The 27,615-nt window shown below is 44.1% G+C and overlaps 2 protein-coding genes, 1 long non-coding RNA gene and 1 pseudogene across 9 annotated transcripts in view; 2 read left to right on the top strand and 2 right to left on the bottom strand.

Moving 5' to 3' along the window:
* Window positions 1-27,615, bottom strand: part of VPS26A (VPS26 retromer complex component A) — a 186,427-nt gene that overhangs the window by 91,784 nt on the left and 67,028 nt on the right. The gene's annotated exons all lie outside the window — the stretch shown is intronic.
* Window positions 1-27,615, top strand: part of LOC140631947 (uncharacterized) — a 142,051-nt gene that overhangs the window by 60,375 nt on the left and 54,061 nt on the right. For 2 of the 7 annotated variants that reach the window (XR_012029479.1, XR_012029474.1), the window contains exons 4-7: window positions 4,957-5,102; window positions 10,788-10,976; window positions 14,262-14,450; window positions 17,088-18,306. This is a non-coding gene — a long non-coding RNA (uncharacterized lncRNA). Of the gene's footprint in view, window positions 1-4,956; window positions 5,103-5,247; window positions 5,406-10,787; window positions 10,977-14,261; window positions 14,451-14,955; window positions 16,820-17,087; window positions 18,307-27,615 lie in introns of those variants that run through there. The other 5 variants (XR_012029477.1, XR_012029475.1, XR_012029476.1 and 2 more) reach the window with 4 other exon arrangements.
* LOC140632835 (U4 spliceosomal RNA) lies at window positions 25,134-25,212 on the top strand (annotated as a pseudogene).
* The window catches only part of KIFBP (kinesin family binding protein), a 38,966-nt gene continuing 37,129 nt past the window's right edge, over window positions 25,779-27,615 (bottom strand). The window contains exon 7 of the mRNA XM_072823382.1: window positions 25,779-27,220. Coding sequence (XP_072679483.1) covers window positions 26,345-27,220 — 876 coding nt within the window. The 3' untranslated portion in view covers window positions 25,779-26,344. The remainder of the gene's footprint in view (window positions 27,221-27,615) is intronic.

Here is a 27,615-nt window from a genome sequence, read left to right as displayed (position 1 = left end):
GCCACTAGGCTGAGCGCTGCTCCAGGGCTGGGGCGTGTCTGGGTCAGGCTTGGGTGCCCCGAGCCTGATGAATTGAAGAAGGGAGCACCGACAAAAATCCACAGGACTCCTGTGTCTTTCTCTGATAGCAGGGGCAGGACAGGACAGAAGGGCCAGAAGGCAGCGAGGAGCCAGTGGCTAGCAGGTGCCAGCCCACCGTCCTCTCCCCCGGTCCCAGAGACACAGAAGGGCCCCCCAGGCTGCCACGGGAGGCTCTCAACACAAACAGAGGCCAGACAACTCTAACCAAAAACCGTGTGACCTTTGTCTGCAGACCAGACAGGCAAGAGAGGGAGTTACTATTTCTACTAGATGCCATTTGTCTTCTCTTGGTGTCAGCAGGGACCCTCCTCTTAAAATACATCTTCACCTGGGTTGGGGAGCATTTTGGCCATTTAGGGCTGTCCAAGAAGCCCTCCTCAGAATCGTGTTTTAAAATACATGAAAGAGAGGCACCTGGGTGGCTTAGTTGGTTAAGCGGCTGCCTTCAGCTCAGGTCATGATCCCAGGATCCTAGGATGAGCCCTGCATCTGGCTTCCTGCTCAGCAGGGAGCCTGCTTCTCCCTCTCCCTCTACCCCCCAACTTGCTCATGCTCTCTCTTTCTCTCAAATAAGTAAATAAAATCTTTTTAAAAACACATAGAAGATACACAGAATTTCAATAAAAACACTCATATTGAATACCAGTAATCAAAATATCTATTTGTGATATTGTGACTCATGCTTTTTTTTTTTAAGATTTTATTTATGTATTTGAGAGAGAGAGAGCAAGAGAGAGCATGAGCAGGGGGTGGGAAAAGGTGAGAGCAAGTCTAATACTTCCCTTAATTTTGATGGGGGGGGTGAACTTAAATGATATTTCAAGATACACACAACAACCATAAAGTAATATGAACATGCCTGTGATTTCTATGGGTACAGAGTCACTGTTCACATTAATGTGGTTTGACACCCACATCAATAACGGAAGAAAATGCTCAATTTCAGTTAGTGGTTGGTGGAAATTAAGGTGTAATTTATTCCCAGGCCAAGTTCACATACTCCTTTAGATTTAATCTTGTATCTTCAGGATTAAGTATCCTCAGTCCAGATCCTTCCACAGCACTGGTTCTCAGCCACTTGCAGCAGTTCTCAAATCTGGCTGCACAGTAGAACAGCTGGTGAGCTGGATGCCCAGGCCACACCTGACCACCTAGAATGCAATCTCAGGGACACCCAGGGTTGCTCAGTGTTGAGCATCTGCCTTTGGCTCTGGTTGTGATCCCAGGGTCCCAGGATCGGGTTCTGCATTGGGTTCCCGGTGAGGAGCCTGCTTCTCTTCCCTCTTCCTGTGTCTCTGCCTCTCTCTCTGTCTCTCATGAATAAATGAATAAAATCTTAAAAAAAAATAGAATGCAATCCCTGAGGATGGGGCCCTGGAATGCTGTTTTTGTTTTGTTTTAATTTTATTTTATTGAAATTCAATTAATTAACACATAGTATATTATTAGTTTCAGAAGGAGAGATCAATGATTCATCAGTGGCATAGAACACCCAGTGCTCATTCCATCATGTGCCCTCCTTAATGCCCATCACCCAGTTATCCCTTACCTGCAGGGATTGCCCCCACCCCCCTCCACTTCAGCACACCTCAGTTTGTTTCCTAGGATTAAGAGTCTCTTAAGGTTTGTCTCTCTCCTGCTCTCTGATATCATCTTGTTTTATTTTTCCTTCCCTTCCCCTATGATTCTCTGTTTTGTTTCCTAAATCCCACATATGAGTGAAATCATATAATTGTCTTTCCCTGATTGATTTATTTCACTTAGCATAAAACCCTCTAGTTCCATCCCTGTTGCTGCAAATGGCAAGATGTCATTCTTGTTGGTGGCTGAGTAGTAGTCCATATATATATATATACATACACATATGTATCTCCCACATCGTTATCCATTCATGTGTCGATGGACATTTGGGCTCCTTCCATAGTTTGACTATTGTGGACATTGCTGCTATAAATTTTGGGGTTCAGATGCCTGGCATCCTGTTTTGCCTTGTTTTATTAATTCCCTAGATCCTACCATGCAGCCAGGATGAAGAGCCACCAGCTAGAAGAATAGTACCAGGGGAGTGAGCCTCACTGGGTTAGAGAGATGGGCACGACAGCAAGCCTGAACTCCGCTCCCATGACTAGAGTATGGGCATTGCTGCTCACTCACCACGTCTTTAAAGACCTACTGGGTGCTAGCCCAGGCTAGGTGTTGTGTTGGGCATAGACAACACCACAGAGACCATCCTAGACCTGCACTCCCCCCAACCTTTGGCTCCTGATGCTCTTTCTTGGGTTGGGCCCTCCCTCTGAACTGTCAGACCCTGCAGGGTTGCGTCCACTCTCTCTTTCAGCTCCATACCCTGGTCCATGCACAATCTCTCCCCACCTACCTCACCCCTAGGCAGCTGCCTTGAACAATTGTTCAAGGGGCACCACTTGCTTTGTGTTCTATGAAAATGGCACCTCCTGGAATTGTGCAAGGACGGACACTGCCTGCCCAGCTCTGCACCCAGCTCTATTCCCCACTGCCTCTCTGCTTCTGGCACCAGGCCTGGCACACTCTAGAAGTCATCTGAAGAATTCCTTTTTGGGAGCACCTGGGTGTCTCAGTCAGTTAAGCATCTGCCTTCTGTTCGGGTCATGATCTCAGGGTCTTGGGATTGAGCCCCACGTTGGGCTCCCTGCTCCGTGGGGAGCCTTCTTCTCCCTCTCTCTCTGCCCCTTCACCCCCATTCAAGTGCTCTCTTTCTCTCTCAAATAAATAAATAAAATCTTAAAAAAGGAAAAAGAAAAAGAATTCCTAAAAAAAACAAAACAAGAGCACTTTACAACCTATTCACTTGTTTATTCATTTCAGTTTATAGATATTTGAGTACCTACTATGTGCCAGTCACTATTCAAGGTGCTTGGGCTATCTCAGGGCAGAAAAGGCACAAATCTTTGCCCTTGTGGAGTTGGGCTGGGAGTGGGGTTTGGGAAGACCTGAGCAGCACGTGATGCTTCAGAACTTAAGGGCATGCTACCTGGGGGAAGTGAACTAGAGTGAAGAGGACAGCCGGGCAGTTGGAATGCATTCCTCTTAGATAAGGTAGTTGGGGAAGCTCACCCAAGAAGCGAAGCGGACATCTGAGGGAAGACTTAAAGGAGGGGAAGGAGTGAGCCAGGTGGAGAGCCCACCTAGGCAGGAGCCTGGGGCGACTTACCCTGTTGCAGAGAAAACCAGAAACCAGCCTCAAACTCTGAAGAGACAGAGTGAAAAGCCTCAAGCCTATCACTGCAGGAAGCGAGAAGACATGGAAGAAGGGATTTTAGGACCTTGAGCTTCAAGAGTAAGTAGCAAAGAAAAAAAACAACTCTGTTCTTATTGGGACAACAGCACTGGATCACTTTGGCAATAGCCACGGATAGCCAGCCTCCCCCCAGCCAAACAATGAGGGAGGGAAGGGGGCTGGAGGAAGTGAAACCCTTGAGCTAGAAATCTTGGAAGGCCCCGCCCCACCGCCACCCCACCCACCCAAGGCCAGAGCTCCAGAGGGACTGCCCAGGCCTTCTCTGCTTGGGCTGAGCCCCGGCACCTTGGGTGGGTGGGTGACCCATGTCACTTGAGCCCTTCCTGCATACCTTGAACTCATCAAGCACTGTCCTAATTTGGGGGCCTTGTGCTTGCTCTTGGCTCTGCCCCGAATCTCTGAGCCCACAGGCTTCTGTTACTCCCTCTGTTCTCAAGTGTTTTCTCAGAATTGTCTTCCCTGCCCGTCCTCTCCTATCAAACATAGCCCACCACCTCTGCCACCTGCCCTCTCCATCCCCCCACACGCAGTGCTTACCACGACCCGACATTATATTGGGTACCAATGTACTGACTGTCTATTTCCATCACTAGAAAGCGAGTTCTATGGGGGCAAAAACTGTGTCATATTCATCATTGTGTCCCTAGAGTCTAGACCAGTGCCTGGCACACCCTAAGCACTCTGTTCTGCCCTTTCCTGGCTTAGGAGATGCTGTGGAAACTACCCAAGGACTAACCAGATTCTTTGGAGATATCTTTCCTAGCAAAAGATACTCCCCAGTTGCACTGGATTGAATAGTATCCTCCCCCAAAATTCACATCCACTGAAACGTCAGAATGAGATTTTGCTTGAAAATAGGGTTTTTGCAGATGTCATCAAGTAAAATGAGGCCATACTGGATTTAGATGAGCCCTACTCCAATTGTCCTTATAAGAAGAGGAAATTTTGGACATAGAGGGAAGATGTGGGTCAGAAGGAGAAGGCCACGTTTTCACAGTGGTAACGATTAGAGTGATGCATCTACAAGCCAAAGACTGCTGGCCACTTCCAGAAGTTAAGGAAAGGGAAAGAAGGATCCTCTCGGAGAGCCTTCAAGGGAAGCATAGCCCCACTGACACCTGATTTTTGACTTCAGGTCTCCAGAACTGTGAAAGAATACATTTGTTTTAGCCACCCAGTTTGCAGAGCTTTGTTAGGGCTGCCCTGGGAAACGAATACACCAGTGTTACCTGGAACTCTGATCTCAAAAGTGGCACTCCATTTGCTGGGTGCCTGTCTCTGGAGGGACCCAGAAGCATCAGACATGTCCCTGGCCTCAAGCTTTCAGTCTAGTTTTGGGAAGACACAACTTACAGCCTGTTCTTGCAGATTTCCCAGCAGATTCTAGTAACCACTTCCTGAAAAAGAGGAAGTGCCCAGCTTGCAGTGAAGCACCCACAGTTGTGAGGAGCACCCGGGGAATGAGGGGAGAGGGGGTGAGTCCTCGCCAACAGGATGTCATCACAGAGCAGCGCTGTCCAATAGATACAGCGTGCCAGCCACATATGTCATTTTAAGTGTTCTAGCCATATTTTAATTTTATTAATTTTTTTTTCAAGTAGGCTCCATGCTGGGCGGGGCACCCAACCAGGGCCTGAACTTACAACCCTGAGATCAAGACCTGAGCTGAGATCAACACACAGCCGCTGAACCGGCTGGGCCACCCAGATACCCCTCTAACCACAGTTTTAAAAAGCAGAAACAGGTAAAAGAAATTTCAATAAAATATGCTCTTTAGCCCCAAACAGCCAACATATCTTTTAATATCTAATCAATATAAAAATTACTAATGGGATCTTTTCGTTCTCTCATACTCGGTCTTCAAAACCCGGGGTGCGGTTTGCACGCAGAACCCATCTGAATTCAGACCAGCCAGAGTTCAAGGGCCCAGGGACCACCTGCGCTGGAAGGTGGCTTCGGGACCGACCAGCAGGGCTGCCCGCGGGGCCCACGGACCCCGGGGTTCATCAGTGAAGTCTGGGAAGTCCACCGAGTTCCCTGAAACCGAGTCGAAATTTGAGCGTTCCTGCTTCCCTCCAGCCTCCTCCCTCCCCGCGCCCCCCGCGCCCCCGGACAGGGCTGGAAGTCCCCGGGAGCACCGCCCCCCCCCCCCGCCGCAGCCGGGGATCCGCGGGCGGGGCGGGGCGGGGCGGGGCGGGGCGGGGCGGGGCGCGCGGTCCCGGGCTCCGGGTGACGTCAGCAGCGGGGGGCGGGGGCGGGGGCGCGGGCGGGGGCTGAAGTCCGCGAGGCCCGGTTCCCCGACCTTTCGCAAAGCGGGTGACACACTCCCCCGCGCACGTCTTAGTTCTCACACGAGTTTCCACGGAAAGAACCGCTTCCTCTGGGCTCCGGCCGCTCCCTCCTCCCCAGAGCGCGTCCTCGGTCGCAGCCCGGCTCTGGGAGGGAGGCTCCCTCTGGAAACCCTCCAGCCCTCCCCAGGCCGACCCAGGAGGACGGGTGTGGACCGTGCAGGTCGTCGCCTCGGAGTCACCTGGGGCGGGGGGTGCCGAGAATGTCGGTGCCTGGGCCGCAGGGCCGTCCGTCCCCGGGGGCTGGGGACAGGGCCCAGGGCTCCTCTGCTGAGTTGTTCCAGGCTGCCCTTCCCTTGCTCTTGCACTCGCTGCTTTTTCCGAAGGGAGGTGACAGGTCAGGCACCTGACTTTTCAGGCTGGACTCCTGCCAGGGTCTGGTGCTCTGACTTGGGCAAGTGGTTTTTAACCTCCCTGCTTCTTCATGTCCTTTCATGCAGCATGAAGATACCACAAGAATAAGTCCTGCCCAGCTAGAACAGCCCTGCTGTCAGCCCAGCCCTCCCCCTCGCTCACACCCCTGCTTAACCCCGTTGACTGCCCACTCTTCCCCATCCAACCGGGAAGTTCCTTTCAAGTCCAGTGGCTTGAAGAAGAACCAAAAGTTTCAGCACATATACGGTCAAGATACTTCCTTGAGTTCCTCCAAAGATGCCAAAATAGAGCCATACTTATTTTCCCCCAAAGGATGGAAAATGAATCTTCCTGCCACCAGTGTCGTAGTCTTTACATGATTCCAAGCAACACTACAGACTTCCCTATAATCTCCATCCACAGAAATGTTGACGTTGACCATCAGCCACACATAGGGATGATTTCACACATGGGGATGATCACATGTGGGGATGATTTCTTTTTAAAGATCTATAAATTCTCAAATAACATACTGTTTCAGAAAGATCCCTGAGGGCGTTGACATGAGGACTAAGCATGGATTCTCCTCTTGCTGGGTGGACAATGGGGGAGCAAGGAACAGCGCTAGCAGGCTTGACCCCCTGGAGCATCCTGACGTCCACTCTCTCTTCCTCTTTCCCCCTTCATGGACCTCTACTCCAAGCAGGCTGGGCTCCTCCTGGTGACTCGGCACCACTGGACTATCCTAGCCTAAGCCCTTACCACCACCCATCATCCCATCCCCTTTCCTCTTTGTCCTGTCTCAGCCTCCCCACCCCACCTCCTCCAAGAAGTTCCCAGGCCTCTCCAACTTTTCAGACTTCCCAAAGCCTGGAAAACCTACCCCTCCTCTTTGGCCTCTGTGCTGGAAGCTGGAAGCCTGGGTTCCAAAGCAGGGCCAGTATGGGGGCCTTGCACCGAAGAAGTGCTCAACACAGTTTTACTCATCACTGCTCAATAGGCTGCTTCAATGGTTAGAAGTGAAAATTCAGATAACTTAGGGCCTAGACTAAAGTATATCAGACTAAGAACTGGCCTGTATGACTCATGTTTACATCCAGTCCCACTGAACTTGAAATTGCAAAAGAGAGGAAACAAGGGTTACTACAAAACAGCCTAACCACAGCGCGCACTCATCTTGTTTGTTATCTTCATGTGACGCTTTTGGTTTTAGAAACATGGGCCTATTGCAAGATAAGTTCTCTGAGCCAGGAACTAGGTCTTCTCTATTGGATCAGTGGGCGACAGAGAGGGTGGGCCTCTACTAAGGGCTAGGGCCTTCGTCACATTCAGGAACACCTTTCCATAAAAGGGCTTCCCTTCAGTAAAATGAATAACAAAGTCAAGGAGGAAATATATGGAGAAGAGAAAAATCCTACCCAGGATTTGTGTGTTTCTCCTGAGTTATCAGTCTCTTTTACTTAATGGACACAATATTAAACTGTGTGAATGATCTAGTTTCCCCTTTCTCATTGGCCACTGGGAAGCTCAGAGTCAATCCCAGGACCTGCCAAAGTGAGGATGTCCATTTCTTTTTTCTTTTTTCTTTTTCTTTTTCTTTTTCTTTTTCTTTTTCTTTTTTTTTTTTTTTTTGCGGATGTCCATTTCTGTATTAGTCTCTTGGCTGGCTCCACTTCATGTTTCCATATTCATTTTTTCCTCCATTTTTCTCATCAATCTGCTGAAATTTGCTTTAAGTTCTCTTAAGAATAAGAAGGAGGGTAAGAAAAGGGGGAAAAATGGAATCAAGAATAGACAATATTACAGAAGTGAACATTTATGTAGCACGTATGCAAGGCACTATGGTATATGTCATCTCACTAAATTCCCCAACAGGCCCAGCAGGTAAGTACAGAACTATTATTTTCCCCAAATTAGGATTACGGATGCAGAAAGGGTAACTGAGAGATGTCAGGATTAGACCACTGGGGAAGGGTGTGGCTGAGACCAAGCCTAGGTCCGGGTGACGCCAAAGCTTGGGCTCTTAGGCGGCAAATCTACAAAAGCACATGTAAGCCATGTGGGGTTCCCATGGAGTCTGTGGAATTAAGGGTTAGAGAGGTCACTTACGGCCAACCCGCTAGGTTCTCGGTACCTGGGTTGTTATGACAAACAGCTAAGATTGAAAGAGCCTGTGGGTCCCAATTCTAATGCCACTCATTGATCCCAAACCCAGACCTTGGGGGTGACACTGGGACAGCACACCCCCTGAGGGCAAGGCCTGCATCTTGTTTCTGTGGGTCCCCAGAGCCCAGCATGGTACCTGGCCCAAAGGAGGCCCTCATAATAAGTGTTAAACTAATAAATGAATAAACAAGTTCACAGATGCTTCACAATCATTTTTGGAACTGTGCACATGCAGATGCCTTGGTGGCTCAGCGGTTGAGCATCTGCCTTTGGCCCAGGTCATGATCCTGGAGATCCAGGATCAAGTCCCACATCGGGCTCCCTGCAGGGAGCCTGCTTCTCCCTCTGCCTGTGTCTCTGCCCCTCTCTCTCTCTCTCTGTGTGTCTCTCATGAGTAAATAAATTTAAAAATCTTAAAAGAAAAAGAAAAAGGAACTGTGCACATGAAGAGAGCAATGCCCAAACCACACAGATGTATTCTGATCGCATACACAACACAGACACACAGACACGTTCAAACGCCAGTTTCCTACAGAGGCCCTGCCTTTTCCACAGCAATGCTTACATAAGTGCTGCACAGTTTTTCAAATTTTAGTGAAAAGGGAAAAAAAAGTAAGTTGTCTTGACTAGTTTATATCTAGGGTAAAGTGGAAGATTCCAGGGGCCTAAGTAGGTCATCACACTTAGATGGCTGAGACATTGGATTCTGACAGCAGGGAAAGCTGGAGCTGACATGGAATCAGTAAAACATGGAGGTCAGCCCCTGGGTGCCCCTCACCAGGCAAGGCCATGGGAGTCTCTGGACTTTTCAACTCCCCACATCTGTGCTCAGTTGAGGCCTGGATTGTTCTTTTTGTCAATAAGCACTATCAGCAACTGGAAGGCAGAATGGATAATGAGGAAACTCCAGGGTACTGGAGTCCAAACTGGGCTCCATCCCATCTCAAGCACTGTACTGTCAAGGTTCTCCAGAGAAACAGAATGTGTGTATATATAGAGAGAGAAAGAGAGAGAGAGATTGGGAGAGAGAGAAACAAATAAAATAAATTTTATTTATTATTTTTTAAGATTTTATTTTTTATTTATTCATGAGAGAGAAGCAGGCTTCATGCAGGAGCCCAACGTGGGACTCGATCTCAGGACTCCAGGATCAAGCCCTGGGCAGAAGGCAGGGGCTAAGCCATCCAGGGATCCCCAGAGGCTGTGTTAAGAGCAGTCTGCACACTTGAAACTAATACAGTACTATATGTTAATTATACTTCAATAAAGAAATAAGAAAAAAGAAAAAAATGAGCAGTCTGGAAACAGAATTCCTTCCTCCTGGTGGACATGTTTTTTCTTTTAAGACCTCGATGGATTGGTTGAGGCCCATCCACATTACGGAAGGTAATCTGCTTTCCTCAAAGTCTACTGATTGATTGAAGGTTGTTTTTTTGTTTTTTGTTTTTTGTTTTTCATGAGAGACACAGAGAGAGAGAGAGAGAGGGGCAGAGACACAGGCAGAGGGAGAAGCAGACTCCCTGCAGGGAGCCCGATGTGGGACTCGATCCCAGAACCCCGGGATCACACCCTGAGCTGAAGACAGACGTCAACTGCTGAGCTATCCAGGCATCCCAAAGTCTACTAATTTAAATATTAATCTCATCCGCAATCAACCAATGGTGTACCCCCCCCCCCAAGACCCCCCAACATTCAGATGTGGAAACCCTATTGTCGGTGTGACCGTATAGGAGTATTAGGAGGTGGGAACTGTGGGAAGTAAGTGAATCACCATGGTGGAGCCCTCATGAATGGGGGGCAGAGAGCGGGCTTCCTCTGAGGAGGCTGCCAGAAAATGGCTGCCTGCAGCCTGGAAGAGGGTTCTCACAAGAACCCAACCCTGCTGACACCCTAATCTCACACTTCCCGCCTCCAGAACTTTGAGAAATCAATTTCTACTGTTTAGAAGCCATCCAGTCTGTGGTACTTTGCTACAGCAGCCCCCCACTGACTGAAGCATCGTCTTTAAAACACTGTCCCAACAACGTGTCTTCACTGGTGTCTGACCAAACAACTGGGCGCCACAGCCTAGCCTAGCTGATGCATAAAGTCAACCATCCTGGGCACTTACTAGCTTTGTGACTTGGGCCTCAGTGACAGTCGCAGAGTTGTTGGCAGGGCGGGCATGGGCGCATACACGAGTGCTTTGCACAGCGGCCAGCACATGGGGTGGGGGCGGGTCCACACAGGGCCCTGGCAGCTGAATTAGGATGGGGACCCAGGCCTCAGGAGTCTCGTGTGCATTAGTGGCACCTGAGCCACCTTTTCAACCAGGTACGTACATCCTGCCAGGCTCAGTAGAAGACAGCAGCGTGGCAGCAGGGACACATCCCGACTCACTCCTTCTGGCAACACAGAAGCCACGGGTAGGAGCTCCCTCTCTCTACACGCTGGACCATGGGGTCACTTTTGAGTTCACCCTGAGGGCAGTGATGCTAATGCACTAGCTGAGGGGAGACCGTATTCCATTCTGAGGAGGGCCAACTCCAGTGACTGTCTCTGTGTGCTCTGTCACCCTACAGGAGGGACCAGGTATCAGAGACATCCATCGAGAAAAGATGACCAAGAGTCTTTCAGCAGAGTTCTCATGACCCTGAGATCATGATCTGAGCCAGAGTCCAACACTTAACCGACTGAGCCACCCAGGTGCCTCCAAAGTCTTCACTCTTAATTGCCAATGACGGGAACTCGAATTGATCTAGGCAGAAGAGGTAATTTGTTGGGCCAGTGGGAGCTTCAGGCACACCTGGATCCAGGTGTCATAATCACCATCAGGAATCTGATTGTGCTTCTCTGGTTCTCTGTTTTCCCATCTGTGAAGAGTTTGTGCTGTTGTGCTCAACCTCACAGTTTCATCAGAAAAATGCAAATTAAAATAACAATGATGGGGCACCTGAGTGGCTCAATCGGTTGAGCATCTGCTTTTGATTCAGGTCACATCTGAGGGTCCTGGGATCGAGCTCCACATCAGGCTCCCTGCTCAGCAGGGAGTCTGTTTCTCCTGTCCCCTTCTGTGTGCTCTCTAACTCTTTCTCTCAAATAAGTAAATATAATCTTTAAAAAAAATAAAATAAGATCCCATTTTCATCCACCCGGTAAGCAAAAAGTTGCACAAAGTGACATCTAAAGTTAGAGAGGATGTGGGGAAACGGATACATTTGTTCATTACCTGAATTGCTACAATGCTTGGAGAGAATAATATGGCAATGTCTTAAAATATGTGCATTGTTAGAGGTCAGGATAGGGGGTACCCTTGGGAGGGTACTGCAGGGGCAGGAGGCAAGCTCCTCTGGTGCTGGCAATGTTCTGGGGGTTTGTTGTTTTATTTTTCAAGAACAGTTGACGCAATGTTACATGACTTTCAGGTGTACAGTGTAGTGATTCCACAAGTTCATACCTTCTGCTGTGCTCACCACAGGTGTAGCTACCATCTGTCACCATACAGCGCTGTTACAATACCTCTGACTGTTCTCTATGCTGTACGTTTCACACCCATGACTTATCCATCCCTCATCCGGAAACCTGTATCTCCCACTCCCCTTCACCCATTTTGCCCATTCCCTGCCCCTGACAACCATCAGTTTGTTCTTGTATTATGTCTGTTTCTGCTTTTCCTTGTTGTTGTTTGTTTTGTTTTTTAGATCCCACATATGAGTGAAATCATATGGTATTTGTCTTTCCCTATCTGACTTATTTCACTTAGCATAATACCCTGTAGGTTCATCCATGTTACAAGTGGGAAGATCTCATTCTTTTTATGGCTTAACAATATTCCATTATTGTGTGTGTGTGTGTGTGTGTGTGTGTGTGTGTGTGTATCACACATATTCTTTATCCATTCCTCTACTGATGGACGCTTAGATTGCTTCCATATCCTGGTTATTATAAATAACACTACAGTGAACATAGGGCTGCATTTATCCTATTTTTGTTTTCTTCGGGTAAATACACAGTAATGGAATTACTGGATTGTATGGTATTTCTATTTTTAATTTTTTGAGGGACCTCCATACTGTTTTCCACAGTGGCTGCACCAATTTACATTCCCACCAACAGTGCATGAGGGTTCCTTTTTCTCCATCCTTGCCAACACTTGTCTTTTTGATACTAGCCATTCTGACAAGTGTGAGGAGATATGTCATTGTGGTTTTGATTTGCATTTCCCTGATGGTTACTGATGTTGAACATTTTTTCATGTGCCAATTGGCCAGTTGTATGTCTTCTTTGGAAAATGTCTGTTCAGGTCCTCTGCATTTTTTAAAAATTGAATCATTTTTTGATGTTGAGTTATAGAAGTTCTTTGTGTATTTTGGGTAATAACCCCTGATTGGATATATCATTTGCAAATACCTTCCAATTCTGTAAGTTACCTTTGCATTTCATTGATGATTTCTTTTGCTGTGTAAAAGCTTTTTATTTTGGTAGTGTCCCAACAGCTTATTTTTACCTTTTTCCCCCCTTTCCTGAAGAGACCTATCTAGGAAAATGTTACTAAGGCTGATGTTAAAGAGATTACCATCTGTTTCCTTCCAGGAGTTTTATGGTTTCAGGTCTCATGTTTAGGTCTTTCACCCATTTTGAGTTTATTTTTGAATATGGTGTAAGAGAACAGTCCAGTTTCATCCTTCTGCATGTAGCTGCCCAGTTTCCCCAACACCATTTACTGAAGAGACTCTCTTTTTCCCATTGCATTTTCTCACCTCCATTGTCATAGATTAATTGACCATAGAAGTATGAGTTTATTTCTGGGCTCTATTCCATTGCATTGATCTGTGTCTACTTTTGTGCCAGTACCATGCTGTTTTGATTATTATAGCTCTGTAGTATATCTTGAAATCTGAGGTGGTGATACCTCCAGTTTTGTGCTTCTTTCTCAAGATTGCTTTGGCAAATCGGAGTCTTTTACAGCTCCACATAAATTTTAAGATTATTTGGTCTATTTCTGTGAAAAATACTATTGGTATTTTGATAGGAATTCCAATGAATCGATGTTCTGCTTCCTGATCTGAGTTCTGATCACATTTTTGCGTTCTATTCATGAAAATGCATTAAACCATACTTTTTTTTTTAAGATTTTATTTATTTGAGTGAGAGAGAGAGAGAGAGCAGAAGGGGAGGGGCAGAGGGAAAGGGAGAACAACATTCCCTACTGAGCAGGGAGCCTGATTCAAGACTTGATCCCAGGCAGGACCCTGGGATCATGACCTGAGCTGAAGGCAGACACTTGACTGAGCCACCCAGGCGCCCCAAACCATAGATTTCTTATGATGCACTTATATATGCAATTCCTTTGATCCAGTTATTCTAGTTTTAGAAACTTATCCTATAAAAACATCAATATGTATTGACATGTGAGGATTCATTCACAAGCATGTTTATTGGTTTATAATTACATAAAAACTGAAAATAACATGACTGTTCATCCATGGAAATAGGTGAATAGACAAGATCTATCAATGCTACAGAATCAGAATCTACTTATAAGAGAAAATTATATCAAGGGTACCTGGGTAGCTCCGTAGGCTGAGCATCTGACTCTTGACTTTGGCTCAGGTCATGATCTATGGGTTGTGCGATCGAGCCCTGTATCAGGCTCCATGCTCAGCAGAAGTCTCCTTCTCCCTTTCCTTCTGCTCCTACCGCTGTTCTCTCTCTCTCCATAAAATAAATAATTCTTTTTTAAGAAAAGATTTATACCAATCTGTGTTGGACTGGAGAAAGGTTTATGAGAAATGATTAAGTTGGGGGGAGGAGCAAGTTGCAGAGTAAGACTATGATTCCATTTTGGTAGAAGAGCAAAATGAAGGAACTCATATCTGTGTTCATATGTTTGAATATATGTATTTGAGTACAGATACAGGTGAAGAAGGACACCTCCAACACTGTTAACTTAGATTCCCTCAGGGGTGCAAGGCTGGAGAAAAATGAGGAGAGATTTTTGTATATCTCCACACTTGACTGCTTATAACAAGTATCTATTACTTTTTGAATTAAAGAATTGAATAAACCAAGAAAAAGGCAGATATGGGACCTAGGAGAATACAGCTCCATCCTGAAGAAAAGCATCAAAGGAAAGTTCGGGGATGAGAGCTGAGTGTGGGATCCAGAGAACAATCGTGAGAACCGAAGCAGGAAGAAGCGGTCCTTTGAGGGGGAAGAGGATCGATAGAGATTATGATATGATGGTGAGTCTAACAACCAGAATCATAAGGGCAGATACTGAAGGGGGAAAGGGCAGTTAGAAACCCAAAATGAATATAAATCCATAGCTCCCCAAAATGAATATAATCATAGTATATTTTACTTAATTCTGCAGTGGGTGATATTTACATAATATTGCAATGTAGTTTATTAACTTTTAGAATCTTACAATAATATAAGAACTTGAAAAAAAATATAAGAACTTGATAATGATGGGGTAAAATGTGTACATATCAGGGCTTCCAGTGTAGAAATGAATGTATAAATGGTTTGTGAGGTCCATGAAAGTTAGAAAGGAAGGGTGAGAACACCAATATCCTTATCTTAGCAGGTGGTCAAGACATGGGACACACGTGTATATGCATAAATATTAATATTGAAATAGTGAATGCATATTAATTACATGTTTCTATGTACATATTCATTTCATATTGTTATACAGACAAGCATACCTCATTTAATTGTACTCTGCTTTACTGCACTTCACAGATAATTGCATCTTTTGCAAACTGAAGGCCTGTGGCGACCCTCCCCAAGCAGGTCTATTGGAGTCATTTCTCCAACAGCATTTGCTCCCTCTGTCTCATTTTGGTAACTCCCACAATATTTCTAACCATTTTCATTATATTTGTTAAGGTGACCTGTGATCAGTGATCTTTGATGTGACTGTTGTGATTGTTTTGGGGTGCAAACCATGCCCATAACAACACTGTGAACTTAATCAGTAAATGTCATGTGTTCTGGTTGCTCCACTAACCAGCCTTTCCCTCATGTCTCCCCTTCTACTTCAGCCTCCCTGTACCCTGAGGCACAACACTATTGAAATTAGGCCAGTTAATAACCCGACAATGACCTCTAAGTGTTGAAAGAAAGAGGTGCATGTCTCTCCAGATCAAAAGCTAGAAATGATTTTTTTTTAATTTTAAAGATTTTATTTATTTATTCATGAGAGACACACACACACAGAGAGGGGCAGGGACACAGGCAGGGGGAGAAGCAGGCTCCACGCAGGGGTCTCCAGGATCATGCCCTGGGCTGAAGGCGGCGCTAAACCACTGAGCCACCCAGGCTGCCCTAGAAATAATTATTAAACTTTAGTGCAGAAATCATGTCAAAAGCTAAGATGGGCTGAAAGCTACGCCTCTTGTGTCAATTTGTGTCAAGTTGTGAATTAAAAAAAAAAAAATTACTGAAAGAAACTAAAAGTGCTCTTCCGGTGAACACATGAATGATAAGAAAGCAAAACAGCCTTATTGCTGACATGGGGAAAGGTTAGCAGTCTGGGCAGGTCAAACCAGCCACAACATATCCTTAAGCCAAAGCATAATTCCGAGTTCTCTTTAATTCTACGAAGGCTGAGAGGGGAGAGAACTGTAGAGGAAAAGTCTGAAGCTAGCAGGGGTGGGTACCTGAGGTTTATGGAAAGAAGCCATCTCCGTAACACAGAAGTACCAGGCGAGGCAGCAGATGCTGACAGAGAAGCTGCAGCAAGTTATCCAGAAGATCCAGCTGAGATCACTCACGAAGGTGGCTGCACTAAACAACAGATTCTCAATGGGGATGAGACTGTCTTCATGAGAAGATACCATCCAGGACTTTCCTAGCCAGAGAGAAGTCAGTGCCTGGCCTCAAAGCTTCAAAGGCCAGACTGAGAGGCTAACGCAGCTGGTGGCTTTAAGTTGAAGCCAATGTTCCTTTATTGTTCTGAAAATCCTAGGGCCCTTAAGAATTATGCTAAATTGGGGGCGCCTGGTGGTTCAGTCAGTTAAGCATCTGCCTTAAGCATCTGCCTTCGGCTCAGGTCATGCTCTCAGGGTCGTTATCAAGCCCCATTTCAGGCCCTCTGCTCAGTGGAGAATCTGCTCTCTCTCCCTCTGCCCTCCCTCCTGCTTGAACTCTCTCTCAAATAAATAAAATAGAAAAAATAAGAATTATGGAAAATCTACTCTGCCTGTATAAATGGAACAAAGCCTGGATAGCAGCATGGTTTACTGGGTTTTTAAAACCCATTATTGAGATCTACTGCTCAGAAAAAGATTTCTTTCAAAATATACTGCTAATCATTGACAAGGCACCTAGTCACCCATCATCTCTGATGGAGATGAAAAGGAAATTAATGTTCTTTTCATGCCTGGTAACACAACATCCATTCTGCAGCCCTGGAACAAGGAGTGATTTCAACTTTCAGGTATTATTATTTAAGAAATACATTTCTTGGGATCCCTGGGTGGCGCAGCGGTTTGGCGCCTGCCTTTGGCCCAGGGCGCGATCCTGGAGACCTGGGATCGAATCCCACATCGGGCTCCCGGTGCATGGGGCCTGCTTCTCCCTCTGCCTGTGTCTCTGCCTCTCTCTCTCTCTCTCTCTCTCTGTGACTATCATAAATAAATAAAAAATTTTAAAAAAAGAAATACATTTCTTGATGCCATTGATAGTGATTCCTCTGATGGATTTGGGCAATGTGAAAACTACTGAAAAGGATTCACCATTCTAGATTCCATTAAGAACATTCTTGATAGGAGCATCTGGCTGGCTCAGTTGGTAGAGCATGTGACTCTTGATCTTGGAGTTTTAAGTTTATTATCATTACTTTTTTAAAGATTTTGTTTATTTATTCATAGAGACACAGAGAGAGAGGCAGAGACACAGGCAGAGGGAGAAGCAGGCTCCATGCAGGAAGCTCGACGTGGGACTCCATCCAGGGTCTCCAGGATCACACTCCAGGCTGCAGACGTCGCCAAACCGCTGCGCCACCTTGGGGGCTGCCCCGAGTTTTAAGTTTAAACCCCTCATTGAGCATAGAGATTACTTAAAAATAAAAAATATATATTTTAAAAATATTTATTTATTCATGAGAGTCACACAGAGAGAGAGGCAGAGACACAGGAGAGGGAGAAGCAGGCTCCTTGAGGGGAGCCCAATGCGAGACTTGATCCCAGGACCCCAAGATCATACCCTGAGCCAAAGGCAGATGCTCAACCACTGAGCCACCCAGGTGCACCCAAAATAAAAAAATCTTTAAAAAAAAAAAATGATTCACAGGAGGCAGTCAAAATATCAACATGAACAGGGATGTGGAGGAAGTTGATTCCAGCCCTTACGGATGACTTTGAGAGGTTTGAGACTTCAGTGGAGGAAGCAACTGTAGATGTGGTGAAAAGAGCAAGAGAACTAGAATTACAAGTGGAGCTTGGAGGGCAGCCCCGGTGGTGCAGCAGTTTAGCGCCGCCTGCAGCTAGGGGTGTGATCCTGGAGACCCAGGATCGAGTCCCACATTGGGCTCCCTGCATGGAGCCTGCTTCTCCCTCTGCCTGTGTCTCTCCCTCTCTTTCTCTATCGCTCATAAATAAATAAAAATTTTAAAAAAAGAAGTGGAGCTTGGAGATGGGATTGCCTGGCTGCAAGCTCATGGCCAAACTTGAACAGATGAGTTGCTTCTTGACGAATGAGCAAAAAGTGTTTTCTGGAGATGGAATCTACTCCTGGTGAAGATGGTTGAAATTACAACAAAGGATTTAGAATTTACATCAACTCAATTGATAAAGCAGGAGCAGGACTTGAGAGGATGGACTCCAGTTTTGAAAAAAAAGTTCAATTGTGGGTAGAATGCTATGAAACAGCATCACATCACCCATGAAAGGAAGATTTGATCAGTCAGACAAAATATACTGCTGTCTTAAGAAATCACTGCAGCCACCCCAACCTTTAGCAACTACCACCCTGGTCAGTCAGCAGCCACTGATATTGAAACAAGACCCTCCCCCAGCAAAAAGATTACAACTTGATGAAAGCTCAGATGGTGGTTAGAATTTTTTTGGTAATAAAGTATTTTTTAATTAAGGTGTGGACATTGTGTTTTATAAACATAATGCTGTGGCATACTTAATAGACTACAGGACAGTATAACCATAACTTTTATACTGCACTGGGAAACCAAAAAAATCATTTGACTTACTTTATTGCAACATTCACTTTATTTTGGTGAATCTCAGTATCTTTGAGATATACCTGTAATACATACAGTTTAGCCAAAAACAGTAGTAATATTGAGAGATATTAAAGAGGTAAGGAGGGGTAGTTGGGAGCTGTAAGTGGAAGAGCCAAAAGATGATGCTATCAATTGATAAATCAAGAAATGCTGATATGAAGTATTATTACCACATATCTGAGTAACCACCAAAAGACAGTTAAACAGGTTCCCTCTTGGGAGTGGTTGAAGGGGATGTGTGGGGAAGGACAGTAGCAGGAACTGCTACTTTTTACTTTAAACTCCTTGAAACTATTTTTAAATTAAGCATATTTCTTTATTTTTAAAAACAGTATTTAAAATAACTTTTTAAAATACTAATTCAAAGGGATACATGCACCCGGCATTTATAGCAGCATTACCTACAATAGCGAAATTATGGAACGAGCCCAAGTGTCCATTGACTGACAAATGGATAAAGAAGATGGTGTATATACACACAATGGAATATTACTCAGTCACATAAAGAATGAAATCCTTGCCATGTGCAATGACACAGATGGACCTGGAGAGTATAATGCTAAGCGAAATAAGTCAGAGAAAGACAAATACCATATGATTTCACTCATATGTGAAATTTAGGAACCATAACAAATGAGCAAAGGAAAAAGGCAAACCAAAAAACAGACTCTGAACTACATAGAACAAACTGATGACAAGGTGGGAGGTAGATGGGGTGATGGGGGAAATGGGATGGGGATTAAGGAGTGCACCTGCTGTGATGAGCACCAGGTGTTGTATGGAAGTGATGAGTCCCTAAATTCTACACCTGTAACTAATATTGCACTGTATGTTAACTAGCTGGAATTTAAAAGCTTGGAAAAGAAAAATGTTAACTTTAAAAAGAAAAAAAGGAAATGAATGCAATTGTGAGTATAAGTAACATTTGGCAATTAGAGAACTAAAAAAACTAAGAACTACACATTGATGATAACCAGTACCTTACGAATGGATGACACTGCCCCAGGGGAGCCTGCAGTGACTCGAGAACCTACATCAAATCCTCACAAGGTAGTAGTGCAGTGTCGTGGAAGGATGGGAAAGAAGCGTTTCAAAGAAGGAGTGTCAGCCTGTCAAATGCCACACTAGCAAGAGGTCAGGAGTGACGAGGACTGAAAAGCTTCCATTCCAAGGCATGGCAGCACGGAGGTCCGGGATTTCTGGTCAGTGGCTAAGTCCGCCATATGCTACATCACATATGCTGCTATATGAGATCATGTGCCCCGAACGTACGAACACTGGCATCTTGGACTGTCTGGCTACTGAAGAAACAGGGGAGGATTGTACTTTTCTCATTCACAGAGTTGTAATTTCTCATCCACCCAGCATGCGACTCTCCTCCAAAAAAAAAAAAGACAGTATTAATGGCAGGCCCCAAGTTACAAACCTAGGTCTCTGTTCTGCAAGTGGGAGGGGTTCCCAAGGGAAGGGCCAGGCTGTCTACTATTTGAGAAAGGACTGCATCTTCATAAGTAGACACTCAATTTTTCTTTTAACCATAAGTCACCAGAACACAGGCTTTCTTAGGGTATGAGGGCGAAGACATCTGTGTATTTGTTTCACCCTAAACTTGTCAGTTTCCTGAGAGACAGTCCTGGCTCTCACACCACTGGGAAAACAATTTGGGTATTTCCATTCAAATCTCCCAAGAATTGCTGCTTGGCAAATAATCTCTCCATTTCTTCGCCTCCCTTCAGGCATTCTAGAACATTTTTCAAGGGTCATTAGAAAGTCCCTAACTCTCATCCAGGAGGCTTCCCCTTTGGCCCCAAGAGACCTTGGGTTGTGGTTACCAGTCTAGGTGCCTCACTGGCAGGTTGGACCAAACAGATTTCTCCTAGTGCAGGGAGATGCTCAGGGAAGTGGGAAAAAGAGAGAGTTGCAACTTCTTAGCCATCTAAAACTGCTGGGAATGTTCATTTTGTCCTCTGTCCCCAGGCCGGGTTTTCCTTGGGATCCAGTAACTTTCTGGTTCTGGAGGCTTCTCCCTGAAAAGCTGCTCCAGTACACTCTAGCTCTATCTCTTTTCTCTTAGTTCTAAGCAGCAGGGGTTCTTGCATCTTAAGTATAATTATCCCAATTATTCAACAGTTATTAACTATCACTAAATAATAAATTCCCGCTGCTGACCCTGGAACAACGCAATAGCCCATGTGAGAAGCAGCTTCATTAGCAGTCGGTACTTGAATTTGGAGCTCGTATTTGAAACCTACAGTTTGGCAGCTTAGTTCCATGTCTGCTGAACAGCATCACCCAAGCCTCTCCTACATCACCAGCGGCCCTGGACGGTGGCTCCTACATCACCAGCGGCCCTGGACGGTTCTTGAAGCACTCCAAGGAATCCCGAAGAGACTTTTATTTACAACGTGTAATCATATATCGGATCGGATCATTCCAAACATACCTTCTGTATTTGGTATACAAGCTCCACTGACTTCATGTGGTAACATATGCATAGTATTTTCAAATTAAGGAGGTAAAAGCAGGCCCATTAATTACAACCTAAAACACTCTGGCACATGCTCAAGTGAAACCTAATCTATTCTTCCAGGTGAGCTTGGGAATCATTTCTCTATATTTGTAAATGAAACATAATGAGATTTTTATGGTCTCATTAAAATGTGAGTGCACAGAAAAACATACGAAGGATTAAATACTCAGAAGCAGAGTTCAAAACTCTTTGAGTCTAAAAGGACAGTAAGTTCTTAACATAAAGCCATCCCATAGTTTTGCATAATCAGTAGAGCAGATTGAGATTATTCTGTTCTCATTTTTACAATTTCTTACATGATTGTACCATTTTCTTAGTGTTCAAGCAATAGGTTTTGGCTGAAAATTAAAAGCACAAAAGTCATCCAAATGAGATAATAGATGACTTTTAAAGGTGATGAGTCTCTTGATAACCAAATCTGACTGGGGGTGCTAACAGGAAAGGCAAAGTGATTAAGATAACCAGTGGAGAAAAAGTGAGTGAGATAACTCAGAAGGAAGTGGGGGAAAGAGCTCTGTGCTGATCGTTGGCATGCGGCTGCTTGGGTTATGTCAGACTCAGAAACTCATTATCATCCAGCAGGTTGATTTTCTTTCTTTCTTTTTTTTTTTTTTTTTAAGATTTTTAATAGATTTATTAGAGAGCGAGCACGAGTGTGCACACACAAGTGGGGGGAAAGGCAGAGGGGGACAGAGAGAAAATTCCAAGCAGACTCCTCACAGAGTGCAGAGGCCAACAGGGGGCTTGATCTCATGACCCTGAGATCATGACCTGAGCCGAAAACCAAAACTTGGACGCTCAACTGACTGAACCACCCAGGTGCCCCTTAAAGATTTTAAGTAATCTCTACATTCAACATGGAGCTTGAACCTATAATCCCAAGATCAGAGTCACATGCTCCATTGACTGAGTCAGTTGGGCACCCTGGTTTTTTGTTTTCTTAACTATGATGTTGAACCCTATTTTTTTTTTCTTTTCAAGGATTTATTTATTCATTCATGACAGAGAGAGAGGCAGAGACATTGGCAGAGGGGGAAGTAGGCTCCCTGCAGGGAGCCCCATGCAGAACTCAATCCCAGAACCCCGGGATCACGCTCTGAGCCAAAGGCAGACACTCAACCACTGAGCCACCTAGACGTCCTGAACCCTATTTTCACATAGGACATGTTCAAGGCCTTCTTGTCACTTCCTGTAGATGAAAAATAATAGGTCATGGCCTGAGAAAGAAGTTACTGGCTTAGAGTCTGGTTGGATTACGAGTTGTATGGGTTATCTGGGGCAGAGTTTATGAGAACTGTACTTTTTCTGGGGTTCTTCCTTGACACACAGTTCCTGGATGCCTTCTTGAATTGCTTTCCATTCTAGGTTTTCTCAAAGTCCAATAATAATAAAACAATTTGAATGGATACTGTGGCCTCCAATTTTTTTTTTCCTAAGAAGATTACACATCTCTAGAGTACAAAATGACTAAAGGCCTGTTTATATTCGGCCACCTACAATATGAGTTCACCTATACCTACTAGGCCATTTAGAAAATACTGTTGCCCTGACATATTTTTCTCTCTTCATATTTCATAATTAGAAACAGATTATGATAATTAAAAGCAGACATGCAATATGGGTAGCTAGGAAGAGTTTGGAAATACTGCAACAGCTACTTTGCTTACAAAATAGATAATTTTGGGGGTGCCTGGGTGGCTCAGTGGTTGAGTGTCTGCCTTTGGCTCGGGTTAGGATCCCGGGGTCCTGGGATTGAGTCCCACATCAGACTCTCTGTGGGAAGCCTGCTTCTCCCTCTGCCTATGTCTCTGCCTCTGTGTTTCTCATGAATAAATAAATAAAATCTTAAAAAAAGTCAGACATTAAAAGGTATTTGCAAAGATGTAAAGTATGCCACTTTTTTGGAAAATAATTATTTTAATAAAAGTTTATGTTTAAATCCAATGGGTTTACTGCCATTTTAACATAAACTGCTAAAATTTTAACTTGAAAAAAAATTAAAAATAAAATTTTCTTTACTTGAGTTTTAAGTAGGGTAAATACAGAATGTTATACATAAAATCCCTTTGGCATCCTCAATAATTTTTTTTAAAATTTTATTTATTCATAAGAGACACACAGAGAGAAGCAGAGACACAGGCAGAGGGAGAAGCAGGCTCCATGTAGGGAGCCCAATGAGGAACTCGATCCTGGGACCCCATGATCACACCCTGGGCCGAAGGGAGGCTCCCAACCGCTGAGCCACACAGGCCTCTGGGCATCTTCAATAATTTTTTTTTAAAGATTTTATTTATTTATTCATGAGAGAGACAGAGAGAGAGGGAGGCAGAGACACAGGCAGAGGGAGAAGCAGGTTCCATGCAGGGAGCCTGGTGTGGGACTCGATCCCGGGTCTCCAGGATCAGGCCCTGGGCTGAAGGCGGTGCTAAGCCACTGAGCCACCCGGGCTGCCCTATCTTCAACAATTTTAAGAGCAAAGCGGTCTTGAGACCAAAAAGTTTGAGAACTACTAATCTAGAGAAGCAATGCAGTGTCAGAGGACAGCTGTCTTTAGGAAGCAAGCCTCAGGAAAAGCAGTTTGTAGAGTAGGATATGCAAATAGAATGCAGATTGCCAAACAGCCAGTCAGCTTCTCTGCTGATAACTAAAGACAGTCCTTAAAATATGAACAGAAACCACAGGCAACAAATGACAAACAGCAGAGTATATGGATGGCTATTAGGACAAAGACTGGTTTCAAGACCAGTGCCTGTTATACCTGAATTTTATCTTTTGAACTCAAGTTGAATAATACAGTTGGAAGGAAGAAAAGTGACTAAGGTTTATGAGGCTGTCTTACAGACCATATTCTCAGAGCTTAAAACAATGACGAGCGCACAGAAAGAGCTCAGCATTTGTTAAATGAAAAATGAGTGACTAGATAAATGAAGTTACGAAGGTGAATAAGTTGGAAGCAAAATGACTATATTAAGAAAGGCTTCTAACAGGGGGATTTGTTCTAGTATCAATTTTCAAGAGCTGAAGAAATGAGAGTAGCAGAGTGGTTATCACTATCCCAAGAACCCTCCCTCCCATCTCTCAACCCTCTTCACTTTCCTTTTAGAGTCTGATTGGGGATGTTATTAGCAACCACTTCATCTCAAGCATCTTAACATCCTAAATACCGTATGACCTAAATAGAACTCTTAATTCTAACCCCTCACTCCCTCATAGAAACATGCTTCTCCTGCACACTCCAGCTTAATATGGTTCTTGATTCTTTTCCCCTCATGGCTTCCATTTATGTCCTGTCCTTCTATTTGCAAAGTGCATAATTTATTCACTCCTTTCTTTTTTCTTTTTAAGATTTTATTTATTCGTGAGAGACACAGAGGGAGAGGCAGAGACACAGGCAGAGGGAGAAGCAGGCTCCATGCAGGGAGCCCAATGAGGGACTCGATCCGGGGTCTCCAGGATCAGGCCCTGGACTGAAGGAGGCACTAAACCGCTGAGCCACCCAGGCTGCCTCCACTCCTTTCCATCCCTACTCTATCACCCTAGTCCAAACCACTCAGATTAATCTTAACAGACCCTAGCTCATCTCCCTGTGACCTACCCCCGTGGTGTCTGATCCACCCCACTCCAATGTATTCTCCCCCTAGGAGCCAGAGTGGTTTCTTAAAAATGCCAAAGAGACTATGTCATTCTCCTTTTAAAATTCTACAAAAGTTTCCCACTGTGCCTAGAATAAAATTCAAACTCCTTCTCCTCTACAAAACCTTCTCCATTTGGACTCTCTTATCCCTGACTGACTCCATCCCATTCCACAACCCTCATATGCTCCAGCCACCCTGGCCTCTTTCTCTATTCAGTTGTAAATTCCTTCCCAAATTTGTTTCAGCCTGACTGCCCAGCACTCTCTGGAATACTCTACTAAAGAAGCTTTACTGTCATTTTTTCCCCATTTAGTTCTCCATGTCATCTTCTGCATTTTCAGAGGCCTCTCATGATCATAACAGCTAAACGAGGCACCCCTTCCTATTAAATGCTTACTGCATCACTCTGGTTCCTTCCTTAATAGCACTCAGGACTGAAATTACTTTGCTTCTGTTTCCTTGCTCCAGGAGAGCAGTACCTTGTTTATCTTGTTTCAATATTGTACCCTTTACGAGCTTTGCACAGTGGCAGTATCGTAGCCAATGAGGTTTATCCGAGGTGCAATTATTGCTAATTGTACCCTTTACGCTTAGGAAAGTAAGAATAGTACCTGACCCACAGGAGACATTTAATAATCAATATTAAATAACAAGTGAGTTATACATCGCTGTTAAACTCTAATTTTTTTCCTGGAAAATGATCTCAGAGGTAAAGCAAGGTGTTCATCACACATATATAAATGTTACAGAATCTTAGAGTCGACTGAGTCCTAGCCTTTCTGAAGCAAATTAATAGGCTACATACAGAGCTATCCTCTGTATCAGATCTTACAAATGATGTTGATTTTTGTGCTTCATAGGGACTCCATTTCAATTCTGCATTTCTTGAAATGACTAACATATATTAACAATATTATTTTGAAGTACATATCCTTTTTCAACAGTACTTAAAGGTTTATAAATATACCAAAATGCTCTAAGAAACTCAGCCAGTAAGATTTTTCTGGCACAGAGACTATCTCAAATACTTCTTCAATGAATGAGGTTTTAATGTTTTTCTAACTGTGCAATAATGCCAAAGAAATAGTCTTCTCTGGCTTCAAATAAAGCAATACCTTTAGAGCGTAAAAAATAAAACTCTTACAAGAAAACAAAAGAGTACATGGAAGCTTTTATTAGTGAAACAAGTCAATTTATTTTATTTCCAACAAGGCCTTCTCCTCTAGAAATGAGACAAACTACTTTATATTACTTTACAACAACATAACTTAGTTTTTTGATGTTTTCAGAAAAGGAACAATTTCTCTGGGAATTAGGAAAGTAAATATTTTGGGAAGAAAAACTACAGTAAGTTACTTTTCAATTAACAAGGCCTGTCTACCAGGCATGTAACTCCAGAATTGTTCCTCTTAACAAATCTGTCAAGTACCAGCCAAACCTATCTTTGGAAACTGAGGCAGGAAAGATTTCTACTTAAATAGGAAACAAGCAATCTAACATACCAATCACATGTCACCTTAACAAGGCAATTTACATAATTAGGTATAAATTATTATCTTTATGTTGATTAAGGTCCTAGCAAAGACTCAACCAGTCTGTTACGTCAAGTTCAAACTGCACTCATCTGGCTATAAAGGTAAACATCACAATGGAATTGGGCCTGTTTGACTCAGGGGGAAACTCTCTTCAATATTGCACATTTTCTTTCATTAAAAACAAGGATTATTAAGTCAAGGCCATCTTAGTTCGGAATCTCTCCATTTTTGTTGGAAGAAGACTCACCATCTCTTTACTAAGCTCTAACTCAACTTCTATTTCCTGGGCAGCCTCAGGGTGCTTTTCACAGTAATCAACAATAAATTTGTAATGTTCCAACGATGTTGCCAAATTTTCTAGCTCTTTCTTGGGATCTGCAGTGATGATTTTGCCATAGAGACGGGCAACTCGAAACTTAGCTAACATGGCAGGACGAAGAACATCTTCCCCTATATGCTCAGGAAATACTTTATTCGGGTCTCTCAGGGAGTCTAAGAAGAGCTGGTAGTACTTCAATGCTGACTTATTGAGATTATTTATTTTTTTTACAATGTGTGAATCAGGGTCTCTCAGCTTGTCAGCAATGGCAACCTTCAAATCCATCATATCATAGTAAGCATGTGCAATCTCAAACTGAATCTGTCTGTTGACCAACAGGTAATACTGTGGATTCAGGTCCACAATGAGGGGCTCTAGCATGGCTATTCTACGTTTATGCATCTTGCACCGTCTCTCCATATCAGTTTCAAAGAATGCAAGCACCTTAAACAGAGCACTGTGGTCTTGGACAACTTCAATATGGTCAGTGACATAACCATCAATCTGAAAGAACTCTTTTGCCTCAAAGACATAGTGTTGACCCAGTAAGAAAAGTTCTCTGGCTTCTTCAAAGTCTAAAGGTCTCAGATAGCTCACTTTCTCCTCCACCGCAGAGATGGCATCACACAGCTCACCGGTTCCAAACTGTACAGCTTTTTTCCTCACACTTTCCTCCTCATCTAGTTCTTTTTTCCGTAAAGCTCTCAGCTCAGATTGTTTATCAAGATCAAGCTCTCCTATGTTGTCCTGAAAGAAAAAAAAAAATTACGGTGAGGTAAGACACTGGTCTCCCGCTGTCAAATAATATTATGGCAAACTTAAGAGGAAAGAAAATAAAGCCCTCTTTCTCAGCTGGGTTTATGGAGGTATTACAATCTTACACATCTTTTAAAACTCCTTTCTTCTAATTATATTTCAAGTGTATTAAGTATGTAAGAAATAGAAAAAGGTATTTACATCAAATAAGCTGCTTATATATGACTTTCCTCTTTGGGAAACAAACACTCATTTATAGTTTCTCCTTCAGGCAAGATAAATGCATATGAAAGAACTTTAGAGACTGAGAAATATTATACACCTGTAATACATTAATAGTATTTTAACATTAGAGTAAGACTGTATTCTACATCCTAAGAATATTG

Source organism: Canis lupus, chromosome 4 (assembly GCF_048164855.1).
Source record: "Canis lupus baileyi chromosome 4, mCanLup2.hap1, whole genome shotgun sequence".
NCBI lineage: Eukaryota > Metazoa > Chordata > Mammalia > Carnivora > Canidae > Canis > Canis lupus.
The sequence above is the reverse complement of the archived record's forward strand: the minus strand, read 5'-3'. Positions and strand labels throughout refer to the sequence as shown.